Raw genomic sequence first — 21,884 nt, forward strand, 5'->3', positions numbered from 1 at the left:
GTTTGCATATCATCTGCATATGGCGGCCAGCTGGGCGTCTATTCCAGGGGTCACCATCCTCTCTTCTCTCCCCCAGCCCCCCCCCGGGCAATCTCCGCGCCCGCTGCGATTGCCTTAATCACCGCGATGCTGAGAATAATAACGAGGCAGTGCGGCCCAGTGGATGGAGCCCGGGCCTGGGAGCCGGAAGGAACTGGGTTCTAGTCACTTACCTGCCGTGTGACCCTGGGCAAGTCACTTTACCTCTCTGGGCCTCATCCGTACGATGGGGATGTAGCGTGTGAGCTCCGTGTGGGACGGGGACTGTGTCCAACCTGATCGGCTCGTATAATAATCGTGGTATCCGTTGGGTGCTGACTAGGGGCCAAGCACTGTTCTAAGCACTGGGGCGCTGTTCTAAGTGCTTGTACCTGGCACATAATAGGCGCTTTAACGAATACCGTGGGGAAAAAATGAAAATAATTACTGTGGAATCAAAGGGCGGGGCGGGGGGGGGAAAGGAGGCCAGGGAGGAAAATGGCCTCGGGGGTCTTGGGTCTTCCTGACGGATTAAGGCGGAAAGGGTTTAGTCCGGAGGACAACGCCTGGTGTGTTGGGGGGAAGACTGGTTGGGGATTTTAATGATAGTAATGATGATGATAAAATGAAAATGGGGAGCGGGCATGCCGGAGACGGGGCTGACGCGGGACTCTTGGGGAGCCGCCGATGCGGTGAGGCGCATCGAGGAGGAGGAGCGGGAGAGACGGAGACAAAATAAGGAAAGGAGCTCACAGTGCGGCACACGACAGCAGAGCCGGGAGAGGGGTGCGTGTGTCTGCGCGTGTGTATAAATATATACTCTGCGTGTGTCTGTGCCTGCGTATGTGGCCTGTGTGGGTGTATGTACATGTATATGGGGGGGGTGTTCATGCGCAGGTAGTGCGTGTACACGTTTGTGGTGTGGGGGGGCTCGTGTACGGGGGGGGTGTGGTTCTGTACACTGCATGGGGGGTGGACGGGTCTGTATATGCGTATGTGGATTGTGGGGGTCGGTACACATGTCCGTGGGTTGTGGAGGTATGTGGGGCGTGTGTACGTACATGTGAATGTGGGCTGTGTGTACATATGTGTTTGTGTGTGTGTAAATGTGTATGTGGAGTGTGTACAAACGTGGGTATGGGGAGGTGCGTATGTGCGGGAGGGTGTACACTTGTGGGTCGGGGGGGGGGGTGCACGCCGCATATCGTGGTGGGAGAGGGTCCCCCCGGCCCTGACACGGTGTTTTGTTCGTTCAGTCGTATTCACTGAGCGCTTACTGTGCGCAGGGCACCGTACCGAGCGCTCGGGAAAGGACAATCCAACGAGGACCGACGTTCCTTGCCCACGACGAGCTTACGGTCGGGAGTCTTGTGCCCGCAGGTACCCACGGATGGGAACGCGGGGCTGCTGGCGGAGCCGCAGGTGGCCATGTTCTGCGGAAAGCTCAACATGCACATGAACGTGCAGAACGGCAAGTGGGAGGCCGACCCGGCCGGCACCAAGACCTGCCTCAGCGCCAAGGAGGGCATCCTGCAGTACTGCCAGGAGGTCAGTGGGCACCTGCCGCCCGGCCTCGCCGCCCACCTGGGCGCCTCCAAACGCCCCTGACTCGCCCCCTTGACCCAACCCTCCCGTTTTTCCCGGCTCTGGCCCTAACGCCCCCCAATCCGAAAATAGCTTCCCTTCCCGGACGTTTATCGTCCCCGTCCAATTTTATATCTCCGCCTGCGGCGGTTTTCCAATCCCGCGAGCGCACACTGGCCCTCCACACGCGTGCGGTCGGGCCAGACTCGAATCCGCCCCGATGGGCGAGATCCCGCCTGGCCGGCGCGGCGGCCGAGACGCGGTCGGGCCGTCGCCCCGCTTCCGGCAGGAAGTGACTGGGAGAAATCACTGCCAAGAGAACTAACCCACTTCCTCCCCGTTTGCCTCACCCGGGGCTTGAACAATAGCCGGCAAGCCGTGGTCTGACCCCTCGGCCTCCCCATCCCCGGGCCCGGCCCCCGTCGACCGAACGGGGAAGACCGGGGTTTGACCCGGGCACGTCGGTGCAGGCTGGGGGTCTCGGGCTGGCGGGGAGACCGCCCCTACCGAGGGGGTTCGGTGCTCACGAGCACCGCCCTCGAGCGAGGGATGCCTTTGAAGCTTCCTTGTCCAGCTCTGTGGGGAGGAGGGTTTTGGGGAGAGTGAGGTCGGGGAGGAGGAAGGGGGGACGTGGAGCAGGGACGCTCCAGAGATGGGGGTTTTTGACAAGAAAGAGTCTGAGGTGAGTGAGTCATCGTGGGATTGAAGTGGTTCCTCTGTACTGAGCACCACACTGAGCTGAGGGGTAGAGAGAAGCTCACCGGGTTAGACACAGTTCCCGTCTCAAACGGGGCTCGTGTGGAGCAGGTTTGGAATCCCCGTTTCACAGAACGGGAACCTAAGGCCCAGAGAAGTTAAGTGACTCGCTCAGGGTCCCGCAGCAGGCAGGTGGCAGAGCCGGGATTAGAACCCACGTCCTCTGACTCCCCGGCCTGGGCTCTCCCCGCCGGGCCAAGCTGCATCTTGAGGTGCCGCCATTTTGGAGCAGCTGGCCATCCCGGGAATGGCGGGAGGAGGAGGGAGAAGGGGAGAATCCTGGGCAAGGAAGAAGGGAAGAGAGAGTCTGGGGGCCCGAGGGGAGCGGCAGGCCTCTGCTGCTGACTTTGGACCCCGGCACCTCCCCCCAGGGCAATCAGGGGGTGGAGGGAGGCGGTGGCCATGGCCCCGGGGACCGAAAACCGGGCCGGTCTCGGCCCGGACAGCAGGTCTGTCCCTTCCTCTCGTCTCCTCATCCCGCTGTCCACCGCCCCGGCCGGAGAGGAGGCCCTAAATGGGTCAGGCCCCCCCCGACGGGCCTGGGCGTCCACCCTAGCCCCCCAGGGACTGGTCACCTCAGCGGACGTCGGGCTTGGTATCGGGGTATCTCCTTACGTCCTGGCACCCGACCAGTGGTTAATGAGGTAACGGAGGGGCGGTTGACCGGTAGCCTGGAGATGGATCCGGAGAGATGTCTGTACTGGTGGCTTCCTTTCCTCTGTCCCCTGTGGCAGCTAATAATTATGATGGTACTTGTTAAGCACTTACTATGTGCCAACCACTGTTCTAAGCGCTGGGGGAGATACCAGTTAGGTTGGAAGCAGTCCCTGTCCCCTCTGAGGCTCACATCCTTAATCCCCATTTGAAAAATAATCTTAATAGTTTGGGTACTTGTTAAGCACTTAGTATGTGCCAAGCACTGTTCTGAGCGCTGGGGTAGACACAAGGTCATCAGGTCGGACCCAGTCCCTGTCCCACGTGGGACTCGAAGTCTCAATGCGCATTTTCCAGAGGAGGGAACTGAGGCCCAGGGAAGTAAGGCGACTTCGAGGGCGCACAGCAGACACGTGGCAGCCCCGGCATTAGAACCCAGGTCCTCCTGACTCCCAGGGCGTGGGCGCGGCAGGCCCGGGCGCGGCGACGCGTCCGGGACGGACGTTGGGCAGAGGGTCACGAGGCCGACGGTGTCCTTTCCGCCCTTGTCGTGCTCCAGGTGTACCCCGACCTTCAGATCACCAACGTGGTGGAGGCCAACCAGCCCGTGACCATCCAGAACTGGTGCAAGAAGGGGCGGCGGCTCTGCAGGAGTCACCCCCACATCGTCATCCCCTATCGCTGCCTGGGTGAGTGGTGGGGGGTGGGCTCTCCGGGGGGCGGCGGGGCCGCAGACCGAGCGGGAATCCCCCCACCCGGGCCCGACCTCCCGCTTCTCGGGCCGACGTCGGCTCCCCGTCGGCACCCAGCCCGGCGCTCTCCCCTCGGTAGCGGCTCCATCAATTCTGTCGGTCGCTGGATCGTGTCCCGTCGGTGTCGGGGGGGGGGGACTCGGTCGACGAGGGGCATCGGATGAGGGGTGCTGGCGGGGGCGGGCCGTCTGCCATGCGGTGGGGTGTGTGGTCCCCTGCAGTGGGCGAATTTGTCAGTGACGCGCTGCTGGTGCCCGACAAGTGCAAGTTCCTGCATCAGGAGAGGATGGACGTGTGCGAGACCCATCTCCACTGGCACACCGTGGCCAAAGAGGTACCCGCCGCACCGGACCCTTCCGCCTTCGCTCCTCTGCCCTTTGGCCCCTTCGCCCCGTGGCCCTTTGCTCCTTCTCCCCTTCGTCCCTCTGCCCGTCGGCCCTCCGCTTCGTACCTTCACCCCCTCGGCCCCTCTGCCCCTCCGGCCCCTCGCCCCATCATCCCCTCCGTCCCACCGATTCCCATCCCGTCGTCCCCGTGGGCCCTCCCCGCGCCCGTCCCGCCCGCGCCCCGTCACCCGCGTCCTTCCCGGTCGGCAGACGTGCAGCGAGAAGAGCACCAACCTGCACGACTACGGCATGCTGCTGCCCTGCGGCATCGACAAGTTCCGCGGCGTGGAGTTCGTCTGCTGCCCCGCGGCCTCCTCCGCCTCCTCCGTCGCCTCCGCGGCCGCCGCCGGGGACGTGGACTCGGCCGACGCCGAGGAGGACGACTCGGATGTGTGGTGGGGGGGCGCGGACGCCGACTACGCCGACGGCAGGTGGGTTCTGCGGGGAAGGGGCCGAGGGCAGGGGAACGAAGAGGGTTGTGGGTTTTTTTTACGGTATTCGTTAGGCGGTGGTATTTATTGAGCGCTTACTGTGTGCAGAGCGCTGTACTAACACTTGGGAGAGTATAATACAGCAATATAACAGACGCATTCCCTGCCCACAGAGCGCTTACAGTCTAGAGGGGGAGACCGACGTTAGTAGAAATAAATAAATCAGGGATCTGGACATAAGTCCGGCGGGGCTGGGAGAGGGGTTAAAGAGGGAGCGAGTCGGGGCAACGCAGAAATGAGTGGGAGAAGAAGCAAAGCGGACTTAGGGGAGCGCTTACTATGTGCCAGACACTCTACCCGTGGCTCAGTGGAAAGAGCACGGACTTAGGAGTCAGAGGTCATGGGTTCTAATCCCGGCTCTGCCAGCTTTGGACAAGTCACTTCACTTCTCAGTGCCTCAGTTCCCTCGTCTGTAAGATGAGGATTAAGACCGTGAGCCCCACGTGGGACAAGCTGATTCCCTTGTATCTACCCCAGCGGTTAGAACAGTGCCGGGCACATAGTAAGCGCTTAACAAATACCAACGTTGTTATTACCACCGAGGTCTGGGGTGGGACCAAGCTAATCAGGTTGGACACAGTCCCTGTCCCACATGGGGCTCACCATCTTAAATCCCATTTTAGCGAGGAGGTAAATGAGGCCCGGAGGAGTGAAGTGACTTGCTCAAGGTCACAGGGCAGACAAGTGGCGGAGCCGGGATTCGAATCCAGGTCCTTGTGAGGCCCGGGCTCTGTCCACGCCGCTTGCGGGGCGGCTCGCTCTGCCCCCTCTGCCCCCCGTGCGGTCAGCACGCTGACCGGACGCCTCCCCTCCAGCGACGACAGGGCCGCGGAGGAGCGGCCCGAGGAGGAGCAGGAGGAGGAGCAGGAGGCCGGCACGGACGACGACGACGAGGAGGAAGAGGAGGAGGAGGAGGAGGAGGACGACGACGGGGACGAGGCGGAAGACGGCGGCGAGGAGCGTTTCGAGGAGGCCACGGAAAGGGCCACCAGCATCGCCACCACCACCACCACCACCACCGAGTCGGTGGAAGAGGTCGTCCGAGGTAACGGTCCGTCCCGCGCCCGCCCCGGGCGCCCCCTCGCTGACCCCGCCGGGAGCTGGGCCGCTCTGACCGTGGCGGGGGCCGTTTTAGTCTCCGACGCGGCTCGAACCCTGCGCCAAGAGCCGAGGCGGGCTCCGTACCGGCGGCTCGGACCCGGGATCGGGCTCGCTTGCCGTCGGAGAGGAACGCGGAGTGGGAAAAGGAAGCCCAGATGGGGATATTCGTTCATTCAATAGTATTTATTGAGCGCTTACTATGTGCAGAGCGCTGTACTAAGCGCTTGGAACGGACAATTCGGCAACAGAGAGAGACAGCCCCTGCCCACTGACGGGCTCACGGTCTAATCGGGGATAGCGACCCGTTGGGCGGTCGCACAGGCCGGGCGAGAGCTGGAACCTCCGTCCTTCGCTCTGAGCCCCAAATTCTTTCTGCCGGACACTGCGGAGTCCTTTCTTCCCATAATGATGTTGATATTTGTTGAGCGCTTACTGAGAGCAGAGCGCTGTTCTAAGCGCTGGGGTAGAGACGGGGTAATCAGGTTGTCCCACGTAGGGCTCACAGTCTTCATCCCCACTTTACAGAGGAGGTCACTGAGGCCCAGAGAAGTGACGTGACTTGTCCAAAGTCACACAGCCGATAAGTGGCGGAGCCGGGATTAGAACCCACGACCTCTGACTCCTAAGCCCGGGCTCTTTCCACTGAGCCGCGCTGCTTCTCTCCCAGTGACCGGCTCCCCTCCCCAAACGGAGCCCCCAGTCTGTCGGCATCAGAAGTCTCAGGATGTGATGAGCCTCTTCTAGTCGGGATCCGGTATCCTAGATGCTTGGGAAGTTTAAAGGAAGCAAACGGCCATCCATCACTGCTATTTCTTGAGCGCTTACTGAGTGCAGAGCACTGTACGAAGCACTTGATTACCCCGTATCGACCCCGGCGCTCAGAACGGCGCTCGGCACATGGTAAGCGCTTAAATACCGGCATCGTCATCACTTGGGAGCGGACAACATGAGAATATTAAGACACGTTCCCTGCCCCAGGTGAGAAGTAGCTTGGAGTAGTGGATAGAGCTCAAGCTTGGGAGTCAGGTCGTGGGTTCGAATCGGCTGTGTGACTGTGGGCAAGTCACTTCACTTCTCTGAGCCTGTTACCTCATCTGTTAAATGGGGATGAAGACTGTGAGCCTCACGTGGGACGACCTGATCACTCTGTATCTCCTCCAGCGCTTAGAACAGTGTTCCGCACATAGTAAGCGCTTAACAAATGCCACCGTTATTATTCTAATTCCAGCTCTGCCACTTGTCTGCCGGGTGATCCCCGGCAAGTCGCTTCACTTCTCCGGCCCCCAGTTCCCTCGACTGTAAAATGGGGATGGAGACGGTGACCCCCCACGTGGGACGGGGACTGTGTCCAACCCCATTTGCTCGTATCCACCCCGGCGCCTAGTACGGTGCCTGGCACACTGTAAGCGCTTAACAAATGCCATCGTCGTCATTGTTATTATTATGAGTTTACGGTCTAGAGGCAGAGGCGGGGGCAATATGAAAAAGTAACGGTTATGTACACAAGTGCCGTGGGGCTGGGAGGGGGGAAGAGCAAAGGGAGCGAGGCAGGGTGATGCAGAAGGGAGTGGGAGATGAGGAGAAGAGGGGTTTGGTCTGGGAAGGCTTCCTGGAGTTCGGTAAGGGTTTGAAGAGGGGGGAGAGTCATCTGTGGGATCTGAGGAGGGAGGGCGATCCGGGCCGCAGGCGGGACGTGGGCCGGGGTCGGCGGCGAGAAGGGCGAGACGGGGACACGGTGAGCAGCACCGGAGGAGCGGAGTGTGCGGGCTGGGAGGTAGAAAGAAGCAAGTTGAGGGGGGATGGTGATGGACGGCTTTAAAGCCACTGGTGAGGAGTCGCTGTTGGATGCGAAGATGGATGGGCAACCGCTGGAGTTTTCTAAGGAGGCGGGGGTGACATGGCCTGAACGATTTTGTGGAAAGATGATCCGGGCGGTGGAGTGAAATACGGACTGGAGTGGGGAGAGGCAGACTCGCTAGATCTGGGGATCTAGGATGGTTGGTCTCTGTGTCCTCCGGGGGTCTGGGGTGTGATGTCTTTGTGTGTATCACACTGTCTTCCCTGAGTGTTTGTGTGTGTGTATACGCACGTCTCACATTTGGGCAAGTAACTACCTCGTGAGCCCTGGCTGCTGAAATTGTGTCCTACCTCATTTCCTCCTATCTACCCCAGTGCTTCGTACAGAGCCTGGCCCGTAGTAAGTTTTTTATTGAGTGCCGTGGAGTCGTTTCCGATTCATTGCCACGCCACGGATAGACTTTCTCCAGAAAGTCCTGTCCCCTGCCGTAACCCGCAACCTTGGTAACGGTTCTTCCGTTACCCCTGTTACGGTCTCTATCGCTGTGTGACTGTGGGCAAGTCACTTAACTTCTCTGCGCCTCAGTTACCTCATCAGTAAAATGGGGATTAAGACTGTGAGCCCCACGTGGGACAACCTGATTCCCCCGTGTCTACCCCAGCGCTTAGAACAGTGCTCTGCACATCGTAAGCGCTTAACAAATGCCAAACATTATCGATAGTCTGCCTTTTCCACGTTTTCCCTGGACTTTTCCTTGCTTTACTGTCTTCTCCAGAGAATTAGTCCTCCCGATGATGTCCAAAATATGTTAATCTAAGTGGAGTCATTTGGCCTTCTAAAGACCAATTTGCTCTAAAATCCTTAAGTGCTTAGCTATTGTTATTAATTATTATTATTAATATTAGTCCGTCTGGGACTTTCTGAGTGGTTTTTTTTCCTCCCTCAGGAATTTCCCCTTTGGGTAAGCGTCTTAGTTTCTTCCGGGGAATTTTTTCCTGCGGGATCCAGCAGCCCCCGGGGAAGTTCTCTGAGAAGAAACTTCCGATTTTGAAAGTCTTACCTCCCTCCTTCTCTCCTTCCGGTGGGCGGCCGAGTGTTCGCAGACCCTACGGCCTCCTCCTTACGCTTCTCCAGAGAGACGGGGGGAGGATCGTAGAAGCCCGGAGGGTGGGGGGACGTGTCCTGAGCTCCACCAAAGCCCCCTGAGCTCAATTTTCCCCTCCGGGCAAGAGGCCCACAAGGTTGTGAGAGCAGAAAGGGGAGGTCGAAGGGGCTTGGCATCGCCTCCTACCCACAGAACGGACCTTCCGAGCCAGGGGAGAATTGATAATAATAGTAATTAGGCTATTTGTTAAGCACTTACTATGTGCCGGGCACCTCGCTAAGTGGATGCGGGGTTGGACACAGTCCCTGTCCCCCAGTATGTGCTCCCAATCCCGATCCCCATTTTCCAGATGAGGGAACTGAGGCCCAGAGAAGTGAACGACTTGCCCAAGGCCACAGAGCAGACAAGGGGCGGAGCCGGGATTAGAACCCAGGTCCTTATGACTCCCGGTCCCGTGCTCTATCCACTCTGTCATGCCGCTTCCCCGCTCGTTCCGATGGGGGGGCAGGAGCGGAGAGTCGAGCTTCCTGGTGGTAACGCTGGGGCAGAATGGCTGGCACGGTTTTAGGGGGTGACCCGGCCTTGCACAGGAGGGGAGAATCGAGTCTGCTGGTTCCTCTTGGGGGCAGAAGGGACTTAGGTATTGTAGGGGATGAAGTTGCCTTGCACAGGAGGGGAGAATTAAGCTTGACTGACTCAAACCCCGGGGTAGAATAATAATGATGATGCTCCTTGTTAAGTGTTTACTACATTGTCAAGCACTATTCTAAGGGCTGGGGTAGGTACAAGTCAAGCAGGTTGGACCCAGTCCCTGCCCCACGTGGGGCTCATGGTCTCACCCTCATTTTACAGATGAGGTCACCGAGGTCCCGGGACATCTCATTAACAAACTAAACAGGGTAATAAAAATATATTATTTGTATATTATATTTGTATTATTATTTAATATAAAATGTATGTTATTTATATATTATATTTATAGGATAGGATACAAATATATATAATAAAATATTACCCCATTTATTTTGTTAATGAGATATACATCACTCTGATTCGATTTATTGCTACTGTTTTAATGAGATGTACATCCCCTTGATTCTATTTATCGCCATGGTTCTCGTCTGTCTCCCCCGATTAGACCGTAAGCCCGTCAACGGGCAGGGACTGTCGCTATCTGTTGCCGATTTGTACATTCCACTCGCTTGGTACAGTGCTCTGCACATAGTAAGCGCTCAATAAATACTATTGAATTGAATGAAGTGACTTGCCCAAGGTCACACAGTCGAGGGCAGGATCAACCTGAGAGAACCGTCTGGGTTCTAATCCCAGCTCCGACACTTGTCTGCTGAGTGAACCTGAGCAAGTCACTTCCCTTCTCTGGGCCTCGGTGACCTCATCTGTAAAATGGGGGTGAAGAAAATGACCCTCCGTGTCCAACCTGATGAGCTTTTATCTACCTACAGGGTTTAGTACAGTGCCTGGCACATAGTAAGCGCTTAACAAATGCCATTAAAAAAACGGTCACCGGTCAAGAGCTTCCACAGGGCCGGACTTCGGGTGTCACGGCTGTCGGGGTTGTCCGCCGGGACTCCAGGATTGGGGTTCGGGGTCGGAGGTCAGGGGAGCGGATGGGCAGGGGTCTGGATGGAGGTCGCCCCGCTTCCCCGTGGCAGATCCTGCTTACGGATGGGGAGACTGAGGCCCACAGCCGTTGGGTGACCTTCCGGAGGTCACACAGCAGGCCGGGGCGGAGCCGGGATTAGAACCCGGGTCCCCCGACTCCCCGGGCCGCTCTCAGCTCTCTCCCAGGGGCCGACGCGGACGCCCCTGTGCCCGCGGGGTCCGGGGGAGTGCGGCTCGCGTGTCAGGTGGAGCAGAGCGGGATGGACGCTCCTCCCAGGAGCCCAGGAGGGCAGGTCAGGGGTCTCTCCCTGGAGCCGGCGCGGGGTCTTGACCGTCGCTGTCCCTGGAGCCGGGCGGGGAGTGGCCCGGGGGCGGTCAGCGGTATTTATTGAGCGCTTATTGTGTGCGGAGCACTGGACTAAGCATCTGGGAGAGTGCAATAGAACAATAAACAGACACCTCCCTTGCCCGCAGTGAACTGACAGTCTGGAGGGGGAAACAGACGTTAATAGAAATAAATCACAGATTTGGAGAGAGGTGCTGTGGGGCTCTAGCCCGCAAGCTCCTTGTGGGCAGGGAATGGTTATGTGTATTGTAGTGTGCTCTCCCAAGCGCTTAGTACGGTGCCGTGCACACAGTAAGGGCTCAAAACATCAAATGATCTGGCTGGGAGGGGGAATGGATAAAGGGAGCAAGTCAGAGCGAGGCGGAAGGGAGGGGGAGAAGAGGAGAGGAGGGCGCCGTCAGGGAAGACCTCTTGGAGGAGACGGGCCTTCGGGGAGGCTTTAAACGGGGGAGAGGCACGGTGTGTCGGTGGCAACTGCTCTTGGCTGGAGGCCAGCGGGTGGGGACCCCCGTGCGTGGGGGTTAGGGGCCTCGGCCGTGGGCCCTGAGCCCGTCGTCCCCGTCCCTCACCCGTGTCCCGCAGTGCCCACCACGGCGGCCAGCACCCCCGACGTCGTGGACAAGTACCTGGAGACCCCCGGGGAGGAGAACGAGCACGCCCACTTCCAGAAGGCCAAGGAGAGGCTGGAGGCCAAACACCGCGAGAGGATGTCCCAGGTGACGCCCCGACGCCCCGCCCGGGATCTCCCCCGCCCTGCGAGTCCCGGGGAGGTAGGCCGGGAGGCCCGGTCCACGTCTAGGAGGAAGGTGCGAGAGCCTCCCTGAACCCATCACCGAGCGCTTCCGGGAGCGAGGCGCTGTGCCGGACGCCCGCCGAGAGCGGGGCAGTGGACTGGGCGCCTCGCGATGCCCTCGCTGGGCTCTGTCCAGCTCCCCGAGCTCATTCTCGTGGGACCCCCGGACGGTCCCGCGCTTCCGGCCCCCGGGGAACATAGTCGGTTGCGGGCCGGCCCGCTCCGCCGGGGGGAGGGAAGAGGGGCGTCAGCTTGGTGAAGGCAAAGCCGTGAGGGGTAGGGGTCGAGGGTCGGGGGGAGCGGGCCGGACCCAACCAGCCGGCTGGGGAAGGAGCTGGCCACGGGGATGACCGGACTTGGGCCGTCTCGTCGCCCGCAGGTCATGAGGGAGTGGGAGGAGGCGGAGCATCAAGCCAAGAACGTCGCCAAGGCCAAGAAGGCGGTCATCCAGGTAACCGAGGACCGAGGGGGCGTCCGAGCGGCAGCGCTCTAGGGGAGCGAGCCCGTTCCCCGGGCTCTGAGTCGGCGGTGCTATTCGTTGAACGCTTCCGGCGTTTGGAGCGCCGCGCTAAGCGCGGGGAGGATCTGACGTGCTGGAGTTGGCGGACGGACTCCCTGCCCACGAGGAGTTTACGGACCAGAGAGGGAGACGGACGTTCATGGAAATGACGGAGAGGGGAAACGGCAGAGGGTAGCGAAGTTTGGGTTTTTTGCTTTTTTAAAGGTACGTGTTAAGTGTTTACTACTGAAGTAAACACTGGGGGAGATAACAGTTCATTCATTTCTTCGAACGACTTACTGAGCGCTTCCTGGGCGCAGAGCACTGAACCAAGCGCTTGGAGTGGACAGTTGGGCAACAGGGACGATCTCTGCCCGACAGCGGGCTCACGGTCTGAAAGGGGGAGACAGACAACGAAACCAAAAGTCAGGCGTCCTCAAAATGAGATAAATAGGATCGTAGGTGTATGCACGGCATTAATGAAATAGAGTCGTAAATACGTACAAATATACCCCAGTGCTGTGGGGAGGGGAAGGAGGTGGAGGGAGGGAGGAGGGGGAAGGGAGGAGGAGCGGAGGGAAAGGGAGGGCTGAGTCTGGGAAGGCCTCCTGGAGGAGGTGAGCTCTCCGGAGGGCTTTGAAGAGAGTTGGGCGGACGCGGGGAGGGAGCGCGTTCCGGGTCGGCGGTGGGACGCGGGCCAGGGGTCGACGGCGGGACGGGCGAGACCGGGGGACGGCGAGGAGGCGGGCGGCGGAGGAGCGGAGCGTGCGGGGTGGGCGGGAGGAAGAGAGGAGGGAGGAGAGGTGGGAGGGGGCGAGAGGCTGGACGGCTCTGAAGCCCAGAGTGATGGAGTTTGTGTTTCGGGCGAAGGACGCCGGGCAACCGCTGGAGGTTTTTGAGGAGGGGAGTGACCGGCCCGGAGCCTTTCTGTAGAAAGACGATCCGGGCAGCGGAGCGAGGTGTAGGTCGAAGCGGGGAGAGACAGGAGGATGGGAAACGGGAGAGGAGGCCGACGCAACGATCCGTCGTCGTTTCTTAACTGGCGGTGATTGGGGAGCAGCACTTCCAGGAGAAAGTGGAGTCTCTGGAGCAGGAGGCGGCCAACGAGCGGCAGCAGCTGGTGGAGACGCACATGGCCCGGGTGGAGGCCATGCTCAACGACCGCCGCCGCGTCGCCCTGGAGAACTACATCACCGCCCTGCAGGCCACGCCGCCCCGGGTCAGCCGCCGCTCGGGGGCCGCCTCCTCGGGCCCGGGCGAGGGGTGGGAGACCCCCACGGGGCGGAACCCCGGGGGCGGCGGCCGCCGTCTCGCGCGGAGGCGGGTGGGAGCCCGGCGGAGCCGGAGGCAGAGTGAAGGACGGTGTTTCTGCCCCCCCCCCCCCCCCCACTGACCTCCGCCCCCCCACCCCCAGCCCCGGCACGTGTTGAACATGCTGAAGAAGTACGTGAGGGCCGAACAGAAGGATAGGCAGCACACCCTGAAACACTTCGAGCACGTGCGCATGGTGGACCCCAAGAAGGCCGCCCAGATCCAATCCCAGGTGCCTTGCCCGGCTGGGAGGGGGCCGGGGTCAAAGATGGGGGCGACCGGGGGGGGGGGGCTCATTCTGGGCGGTGGAGGTCGGAGGGATCACGTCGTCAGTGGCGTTTATCGAGCGCTCACCGTGTGCGGAGCACTGTACTAGGCGCTTGGGAGAGTCCGGCGCGGCGCAGTTGGCCGACGGCTCTCTGCCCACGACGAGCCCTCGGTCTAGAGGACGGGCTTCCGGTCCGTCAGGCCGTCGGGGGTCCCGACGGAGTGCTTCCCCAGCGCGGAGGACTGTAGTAAGCGCCTGGGGGAGTCCGGCGTGACCGAATGAGAAGTCACGTTCCCCGTCCGCCGCCAGCTTACGGTCCGGAGGGTTGAGCGGCTGGTTTGACGGCGGGGGGGGGGGGGGGCGGTCAGGGCTGCGTGTTCGGGGGGGCCGGGGAGGGCGGGGGGCGGTGGCTGAGGTGCCGACCCCGGGCAGGTCATGACGCACCTGCGGGTCATCTACGAGCGCATGAACCAGTCGCTGTCGCTGCTGTACAACGTGCCGGCCCTGGCCGACGAGATCCAGGACCAAGTCGGTGAGCCCCCCGCCGTCGGGGCCGCGGGGACGCCGAGGCCGGGCGGCGGGGCGGGGGTCGGCCGAGGCGGCGCCGACGGCGGGCCGCTGCTCCGGTCCCCCCCCGTCCGTCCGTGTCGGCGGGGGCGTCGGGCGCGGGGATCGGTCGGCCCCCGTCGGCCCGTCCGTGTCGGCGGGGGTCCCCGGGGGTCCCCCCCGGCCCCGTGGCTGACGCGTCGTCCCCCCCGGCTGGGCTGGCGCCTCTCAGACCAGCTGCTTCAGAAGGAGCAGAACTACTCGGACGACGTCCTGGCCAACGTGATCAGCGAGCCGCGGGTCAGCTACGGCAACGACGCCCTCATGCCCTCGCTGACCGAGACCAAGACGGCCGTGGAGCTGCTGCCCCCCGTAGGGGGGGACTTCGGCCTGGACGACCTGCAGCCCTGGCACCCCTTCGGCGTCGACTCGGTGCCCGCCAACACGGAGAACGAAGGTGGGCCGTCCCGGGGGCAGCTGGATTATCCGTGGCGGGGCGATGGTTCGGTTCTCCGCACGGTGGGTCTTCCCCGGGTTGGATTATCCGCTCCGTGGGTCTTCCGGGGGGTGGACCGTCCACTCTGGGGGCCTTCCCCCCCGGCGGACCCTCTGCCACGGCGGATCGACTGCTGTGTGAGTCTTCCACCCTGGTGGATCGTCCGCTCTCTGCGGGCCGTCCGCCCCGACGGATCGGCCGCTCCGGTCTTCCGCCCCGGTCTGTCATCCGCTCGGTCGGGTCTTCCGCCCTGGCGCATCGTCCTCTCTCTGCGGGTTGTCCACCCCGGTGGATTATCCGTTCTGTGGCTCTTCCTCCCGGTGGATTATCCGCTCCCCGTGTCTTCCGCCCTGATAGTTCGTCCCCTCTCCGTGGGTCTTCTGCCCTGGTGGATCGTCCACTCGGTGGATCTGATAATGACGACGATCATGGCATGTAAGCACTTACTGTGTGCCAAGCACTGCTGTAAGCGCTGGGGTAGCTCGAGGGCGATCAGGTTGTCCCACGTGGGGCTCACGCTTTCGATCCCCATTTGACAGACGAGGTAACCGAGGCAAGAGAAGTGACTTGCCCAAGGTCACACAGCAGACCAGCGGCGGATCTTCTGCCCTGGCGGATCATCCGCTCTCCGTGGGTCTCCCGCCCTGGTTGATTATCCGCTCTTTGGCTCTTCCGTGGGGTGGATCATCCGCTCCGTGGAGTGCTTGGCACGTAGTAGGCGCTTATCAAATGCCATCGTTATTATCCACGCTTCCTTTCCAAACTCTGTCACCGCGCCGCTGCCGTGTCTTCCCCACGCGACAGCACCCGGAGCTTCTCGGTCCGTCGGTCGCTCGTATTCGTTGAACGCTTACTGTGTGCGGAGCGCTGTACCGAGTGCGGAGGTGACCTTTCCCGGGCCTGCCCCCCAAGGGGTGGGAGAGTGGGGGCGGCCGGGGCCGCCCAACAAGTAGCCTCTACTGTTTTCTAAGAGAAAACAGGATCGGTTGCCTCTGAAATCGGGGTTTATCCAGACTTCTTTGGGAGCTTACCCTCGCAGAGATCGGACGGGGACGGATGAGGAATTTAGTAGCGGGACGGGAGATGGAACAAGGACGGAGTGAAGAGGGGGAAGAAACATCAGTCGGCGGGCGGAGGAAAAGATTCCCGCCTGGGGCCTCGGTCAGGCGGTCGTGTGGGCCCTGTTGCTTCAGCCTCCTACCTACTGAGCGACCACTGTGGGCGGAGCGCTGTACTAGGTGCTCCTCGGGAAGCTGCGGGAGAAGGCAAAGAGAGAGGGTCCCCGCCCTCCAGGGATTTACCGCCAGATCTCCCGACCCCGCTTCTCCCCCTGAGGTGTAGGTGACCCTCCTCGGCTCTTTGGGCGGTTTTCCTCCCCCCCCCACCCCCCCTCCCCCGGCAACGCTCTCACCCCGCTGTTGGTCCCGAGAGCTGCTGACTCGGTTTCCCCATGTGTCTTTCGCTCTCTGTCCCCCGTCTCGCTTCCGGCGGCCCAGTGGAGCCCGTGGACGCCCGCCCGGCCGCTGACCGGGGCTTGACCACACGACCAGGTACGACCGGATCCGCCCCAGTTGAAGGCCAGCGGCGGCTTAATGATCAATACTGTAATTACGCCATCGGTTCAGCGTGTGACTTTCTCGGGGCTTGGAGGGCAGTTTGTCTTCTCCGGAATTTAGAGGGATGCTCTTTTTAATCCAAGTTGAGCTGTGTAGACGTCCAGCACGGTCCTCTCCACTGGGATCTGTACTCTTGGGCCATTTGAACTCGGCCCCGCCACCCTTCTGGACCTATCTGTGAGTTATATTTTTGAGAAGTCGTGGGTTCTAATCCCGGCTCCGCCCCTCGTCGGCAGTGTGACTGTGGGCGAGTCACTTCACTTTTCTGTGCCTCAGTTCCCTCGCCTGTAAAATGGGGCTGAAGACTTTGAGCCCCACGTGGGACGACCTGATGACCTCGTGCCTACCCCAGCGCTTAGAACAGTGTTTGACACGTAGTAAGAGCTCGACAGACGCCATTATTATCACGTGCCAAGCACCGTTTTAAGCGCTGGGCTAGGCACGAGGTCATCAGATTAAACCCAATGCCTGTCCCACGGGGGGCTCGCATTGTTCCTCTCCATTTTACAGATGAGGGAACTGAGGCCCGGAGAAACGAAACGATAACGACGGTACCGGTGAAGCGCCTCCTCTGAGCCGGGCGCCGTTCTGAGCGCTGGGGTAGATACGAGCCCATCGGGTTGTCCCACGTGGGGCTCACGGTCTCCGTCCCCATTTTACAGACGAGGGAACGGAGGCCCAGAGAAGTGAAGTGACTCGCCCAAGGTCACACAGCAGACAGTGGCAGAGCGGGGATTAGAACCCATGACCTCCGACTCCCAGGCCCGGGTCCTATCCGCCGAGCCACGCTGTGGGCAGGGCGCTGTACCGAGCCCTTAGAAGAAGCTTAGATTCTTAGAAGTTAGAACGTTAGAAGTCGATCAGACCGTAAGCCCGTCCGACGGCAGGGACCGTCTCTATCTGTTGCCGACTTGTTCGTCCCAAGCGCTTGGTACAGTGCTCTGCACATAGTAAGCGCTCAATAAATACTATTGAATGAACGTTCCGGAGGGGGAGGAGGAGGAGGAGGAGGAGGAGGGAAGGAGGCCGGAGCCCGTCTCCCCGACCACTGGGCGGAAAGGGGTCCTTCCCGACGCCTCCTCGACCCGATCCCCGTCCCGCCTCCCGTCCCTCCCCCTCAGGCTCCGGGCTGACCAACGTCAAGACGGAGGAGATCGCCGAGGTCAAGATGGACGCCGAGTTCAGGCACGAATCCGGCTACGAGGTGCATCACCAAAAGCTGGTGAGCGCGGGCCGGGGGGGGGGCCGCCGGGTAGCCGCGGCCGCCGAGCGTCCCGGGTGAGCCTGGGGGAACGCTGGTCCCAGGTGCTGCCATCTCGGGTGGGGCAGCGGCCCCCCATCCTGAAGAGGGGGCCGGCCGCCCGCCGCCCCCTCCCAGAAGAATTACGTTCGTTAAGCGCTTACTGCGTGCCGGGCGCCGTAATGAGCGCTGACCGGGGGCGGGTCGACGGGGACCACCGGGAGGATGAACCGGAAGCTCGTTCGTCGTCGTATTTATCGAGCGCTCGCTGTGGGCGGAGCACTGTACTAGTAAGAGGACGTTGGAGCAATAAAGAGACGGTCTCCCTCCCCTTAGGGAGCGGGTCCACCGACTCCGTTGTATCGGACGCCCCCCCCGGCGCTCAGCGGAGTGCTCCGCCCGCGGCGGGCGCCCCGTAGATACCAAGGACGGATGGGTCGGTGGGGGCTCGAGGAGAGGGCGGGGGGCTCGGCCGGCCGGGGGGCGTACGGGGGGCCCTCCCCCCCCCGGCGCCCGGCGGACGCCGCCGATGGTCGGGTCGGTCCTCCGCAGGTCTTCTTCGCCGAAGACGTGAGCTCCAACAAAGGCGCCGTCATCGGCCTCATGGTGGGCGGCGTTGTCATAGCGACGGTGATCGTCATCACGCTGGTGATGCTGAAGAAGAAGCAGTACACGTCCATCCATCACGGCGTCGTCGAGGTGAGCGGGTCGGGGCGGCCGCGACCGCAAGCCCCCCGTGGGCGGGCCAGGCGGCTGCCGAGTCCGGCGTTTCGGACCCTCCCGGGCGCTTCCCGCGGGGCTCCGCCCGCGGGAAGCGCTCGGTGAGTACCGCCGACGGATTGCTCGATCGGACGGCTCAGCGGACGGAGCCCGGGCCCGGGAGTCAGAGGGGCGTGGGTTCCGATCCCGGCTCCGCCGCTTTGCCGCTCCGTGACCTCGGGCAAGTCGCTTCTCTGTGCCTCGGTCACCCCATCTGGAAAAGGGGGGGGTCGAGAGCCCGAACCCCGTGGGGGGTCGGGGACTGGGTCCGACCTCCTTAGCTTCTATCGACTCCGTCGCTTAGACCGGTGCCCGGCACGTAGTACGCGCTTAAATAGCGGCGTGGCTCAGTGGAAGGAGCCCCGGCTTTGGGGTCGGAGGTCATGGGTTCGAATCCCGGCTCCGCCACTCGTCAGCCGTGTGACTGAGGCACTTCGCGTCTCTGTGCCTCGGTTCCCTCGTCTGTAAAATGGGGAGTAAGACCGTGAGCCTCACGGGGGACGACCCGACGACCCCGCGTCCACCCCGGCGCTTAGAACGGTGCTCGGCACATAGTGAGCGCTTCACAAACGCCAACGTTAGTAGTAGTAGTAGTAGCAGCAGCAGCAACGTCACATTCCCTGCCCACAAGGAGCATACGGTCCAGACGGGCCGACGGGCGTGACTCTAAATAAGCCAGTGACGTCGGGGGGCTCCGCGTCCCGGGGACGGGGGTCCCCCCGCGCCAGCCGACGCTCGCGTCTCCCCGGCCCCCGGCCGCCCGCAGGTGGACGCCGCCGTCACCCCCGAAGAAAGACACCTCTCCAAGATGCAGCAGAACGGCTACGAGAACCCCACCTACAAGTTCTTCGAGCAGATGCAGAACTAGACGCCCCCCACCCCGTCCCCGGCTGCCTCCCCGCCCACCACCCGCCCCGTGCCCCGGCACCCCGGTCCGACCGTCGGACGGCCGGTGACCGTCGCGACCGTGTCTCCGGCCGGGACGCGGGAGCCGACACGCACCGTCCGATTATTTACTCGTTGACGCCTCCGACGGCCGTACTGAATTCCTCGAGTAGACGCCCCGAGCCCGAATTCATCAAGATCAGCGATGTGTTTTCTCTCCCCCTCTCTCTCGCTCTCTCCCCGCCCCCCCCCCCGACTTCCTTCCTTCCCGCCCCTCCCCGGTCCCCGTTTTGGCCTCGTCCGCTTCATTATTCCTGAATGTTTTTTGTGAATTGTAAAGAGTTTCGCTGTATTTAACTATTGCATGGACCGATGCCCCCTCCCCGGCCTCCCTCCCGCTCACGTGGTGCCCGTTGTATATTATCCTTGTGGTTTGTGACAAGAAAAAAGAATCCCATCCCAACGGAGTTCCGCCTGACCGGCCGACGGGGGACGGGGGACCGGGTGGGGGGACGCTCCCGGCGTCCGTGGGGTCTTTAGCCGTTCCTCGTTTTCCCGTCGCTCGGCGTTCGAGGGTGAAATGATCTCTGGGGAAGAGCGTCCCGTAGGAATTGTCCGGAGGGGTTTTTGTTGGGATTTTCCGTTGGTTTCTTTTTGGTTTTTGCCCCCGTCTCTTCTTCCGCCCCACCGCAGTCGCATCTCACTGTACGGAAAGTTGCTTCTGCTGAGCTGGCGTTTGGTGCTGGACCTCCCCCGGTCGGCGTGGCCGGCCCCCGGGTCTCCATCCCCGTGGGACGCGCCCGCCCCCCGCCCCCCCCGCCCCCCCGGCTCCCCCGCTAGCCGTGCCCCGGCCGGGGAGGGCGGTCCGGACGGCCGGGGGACCGGGCCTCCCACCGGGATCTTCCAAAGTTTCGGCCGGATGATTGTACAGAGCCGTGGCTTCCTACACTGTGTCCCCCGAGGGAGGACGGGCCCGGGCGGATGGACGGGGGAGATCCCTCGGCCGGGGGGACCGGCCCCCCCGTCGGGGCCCGGGCCCGGACGGTGGGATCCGGGGTCCGAGTCGCGGAACCGGAGACCCGCCCGCCCCCCCCCGGAGTCCGTCTTTGGTTTGTATAATAAAATCGTGCTTTTTCTGTAAATAAACACATTCCTGGAAGAGTCTCGGCGGTGCGGTGTCGTGGTCTCCCGTCTCCCCACCGGCCCCCGCCCTCCCCGGCCGCGTCGTGGACGAGGCGAGGGGACGGCGACGGGCCGAAGCCCGTGGCCGCGGTGAGCTCGGCGCGGGCGGGGAACGCGTCTCCCGATGGTTCGGTCGCGCCCGGCACGGTGCCCCGCGCACCGTAGGCGCTCGGTAAATACGACCGAACGAGCGAGAAGGCTCGGGGCCCGGAGGCGGGCCCGGGAACGGGCTCGGAAGGTCCCCTTCCGGATCCGGCGGCGCCCGGGACCGTGAAGCGCGGCGGCCGCCCCGCGGACGAGCAGCGCGGCCGGGTCGGAAGGTCGTGAGTTCCAATCCCCGCTCCGCCTCTGGTCTGCTGCGTCCGACCTGTGGCAAGTCGCTTGACTCCTCTGGGCCTCGGTGACCTCTTCGGTCCGAGGGGGATTGAGACGGTGAGCCCCGTGTGGGACGGGGACCGGGTCCGGCCCGATCCCGGCGCTTAGCACGGTGCCCGGCACGTAGTAAGCGTTCAACGGAGATCGTTAATTTTGTCGTCGTCGTCGTCGTCCGCTCCCTGGTCCCCGCGCCGGCGGGGGGCCGCGGGAGAGCGGGCCGCAGACGGGACGGAACCGGGGCCCGGGACCCGGAGTCCCGGACACGGGAGGCCGGAAACCTCCCGGCGGCTGGACTCCGGGACCCGGCCGGCCCGGGGAGGCGGTCTCGGAAGCGCGGCCGTCGGGCTGACCTCGGCTCCGTGGGCGAGGTCTTCCGCGTGAGTAGGTGCCGGGGCGGAGCGGGAGGCGGGGTTGGCCTGTCTTCCAGGACGCCCCGGCGGGTCGCTGATGCTGCTGCTGATGACGACGATAACGCCGGTACTTGTTAAGCGCTTACTATGGGCCGAGCACCGTTCTAAGCGCCGGGGGAGACACGGGGGAATCAGGACGTCCCACGTGGGGCTCACGGTCTTAATCCCCATTTTACAGATGAGGTCGCTGAGGCGCAGAGAAGCGAAGCGACTCGCCCACGGCCACCCAGCTGCCGAGGGGCAGGGCCGGGATTCGAACTCACGACCTCCGACTCCAAAGCCCGTGCCCTTTCCACCGAGCCGCGCCGCCTCTCGACGTCCAGCCCTCGCCACGGGTTAATAATAATAATAATAATGTTGGTATTTGTTAAGCGCTTACTATGTGCAGAGCACTGTTCTAAGCACTGGGGTAAACACAGGGGAATCAGGTTGTCCCACATGGGGCTCACAGTCTTCATCCCCATTTTACAGATGAGGGAACTGAGGCACAGAGAAGTTAAGTGACTTGCCCACAGTCACACAGCTGACATGTGGCAGAGCTGGGATTCGAACTCATGAGCCCTGACTCCAAAGCCCATGCTCTTTCCACTGCGCCACGCTGCTTCTCAGTTCCGGGGGTTCCGGGGTTCCGGGGGGCGGTCTCTCCCCCGCTTCGGCCGACAGGCTCACCCCCGAGATGACCGTGGACGGAGAGGGGGAGCGGAGGCCGAGGGCCGTGGGGGAGGCGGGGGGGGTGGAGGACGAGGGGACGGAGCGATGGAGGTGGGAGAGGAGGGGCGAGGCGCCTGCTCGGCGTTTTAGGCACCGGGGAAGTACGGGGTAACGGCCGAACCGTTCCCACGGGGCGCTCGGACCTCGACGCGGAAGATAAAAGACGCAAACGTTTCCAA

At 62.4% G+C, this 21,884-nt stretch overlaps 1 protein-coding gene across 3 annotated transcripts in view; it reads left to right on the forward strand.

Annotated features, from left to right (window-relative positions):
• LOC100090292 (amyloid beta precursor protein) overlaps window positions 1-20,190 on the forward strand; it is a 30,444-nt gene extending 10,254 nt beyond the window's left edge. The window contains exons 2-16 of one of the 3 annotated variants that reach the window (XM_029082033.2): window positions 1,399-1,566; window positions 3,572-3,701; window positions 3,986-4,098; window positions 4,361-4,581; window positions 5,457-5,686; window positions 11,197-11,330; window positions 11,787-11,858; window positions 12,949-13,125; window positions 13,321-13,449; window positions 13,918-14,017; window positions 14,264-14,488; window positions 16,024-16,077; window positions 17,265-17,347; window positions 17,936-18,082; window positions 18,909-20,190. In XM_029082033.2, the coding sequence (XP_028937866.1) occupies window positions 1,399-1,566; window positions 3,572-3,701; window positions 3,986-4,098; window positions 4,361-4,581; window positions 5,457-5,686; window positions 11,197-11,330; window positions 11,787-11,858; window positions 12,949-13,125; window positions 13,321-13,449; window positions 13,918-14,017; window positions 14,264-14,488; window positions 16,024-16,077; window positions 17,265-17,347; window positions 17,936-18,082; window positions 18,909-19,010 (2,085 nt within the window). In that variant the 3' untranslated portion in view covers window positions 19,011-20,190. Of the gene's footprint in view, window positions 1-1,398; window positions 1,567-3,571; window positions 3,702-3,985; window positions 4,099-4,360; window positions 4,582-5,456; window positions 5,687-11,196; window positions 11,331-11,786; window positions 11,859-12,948; window positions 13,126-13,320; window positions 13,450-13,917; window positions 14,018-14,263; window positions 14,489-16,023; window positions 16,078-17,264; window positions 17,366-17,935; window positions 18,083-18,908 lie in introns of all 3 variants that reach the window. The other 2 variants (XM_029082031.2, XM_029082032.2) reach the window with 2 other exon arrangements.
• Window positions 20,191-21,884: the final 1,694 nt, after the last annotated feature.

The sequence above is a fragment of the Ornithorhynchus anatinus genome, chromosome 17, assembly GCF_004115215.2.
Source record: "Ornithorhynchus anatinus isolate Pmale09 chromosome 17, mOrnAna1.pri.v4, whole genome shotgun sequence".
NCBI lineage: Eukaryota > Metazoa > Chordata > Mammalia > Monotremata > Ornithorhynchidae > Ornithorhynchus > Ornithorhynchus anatinus.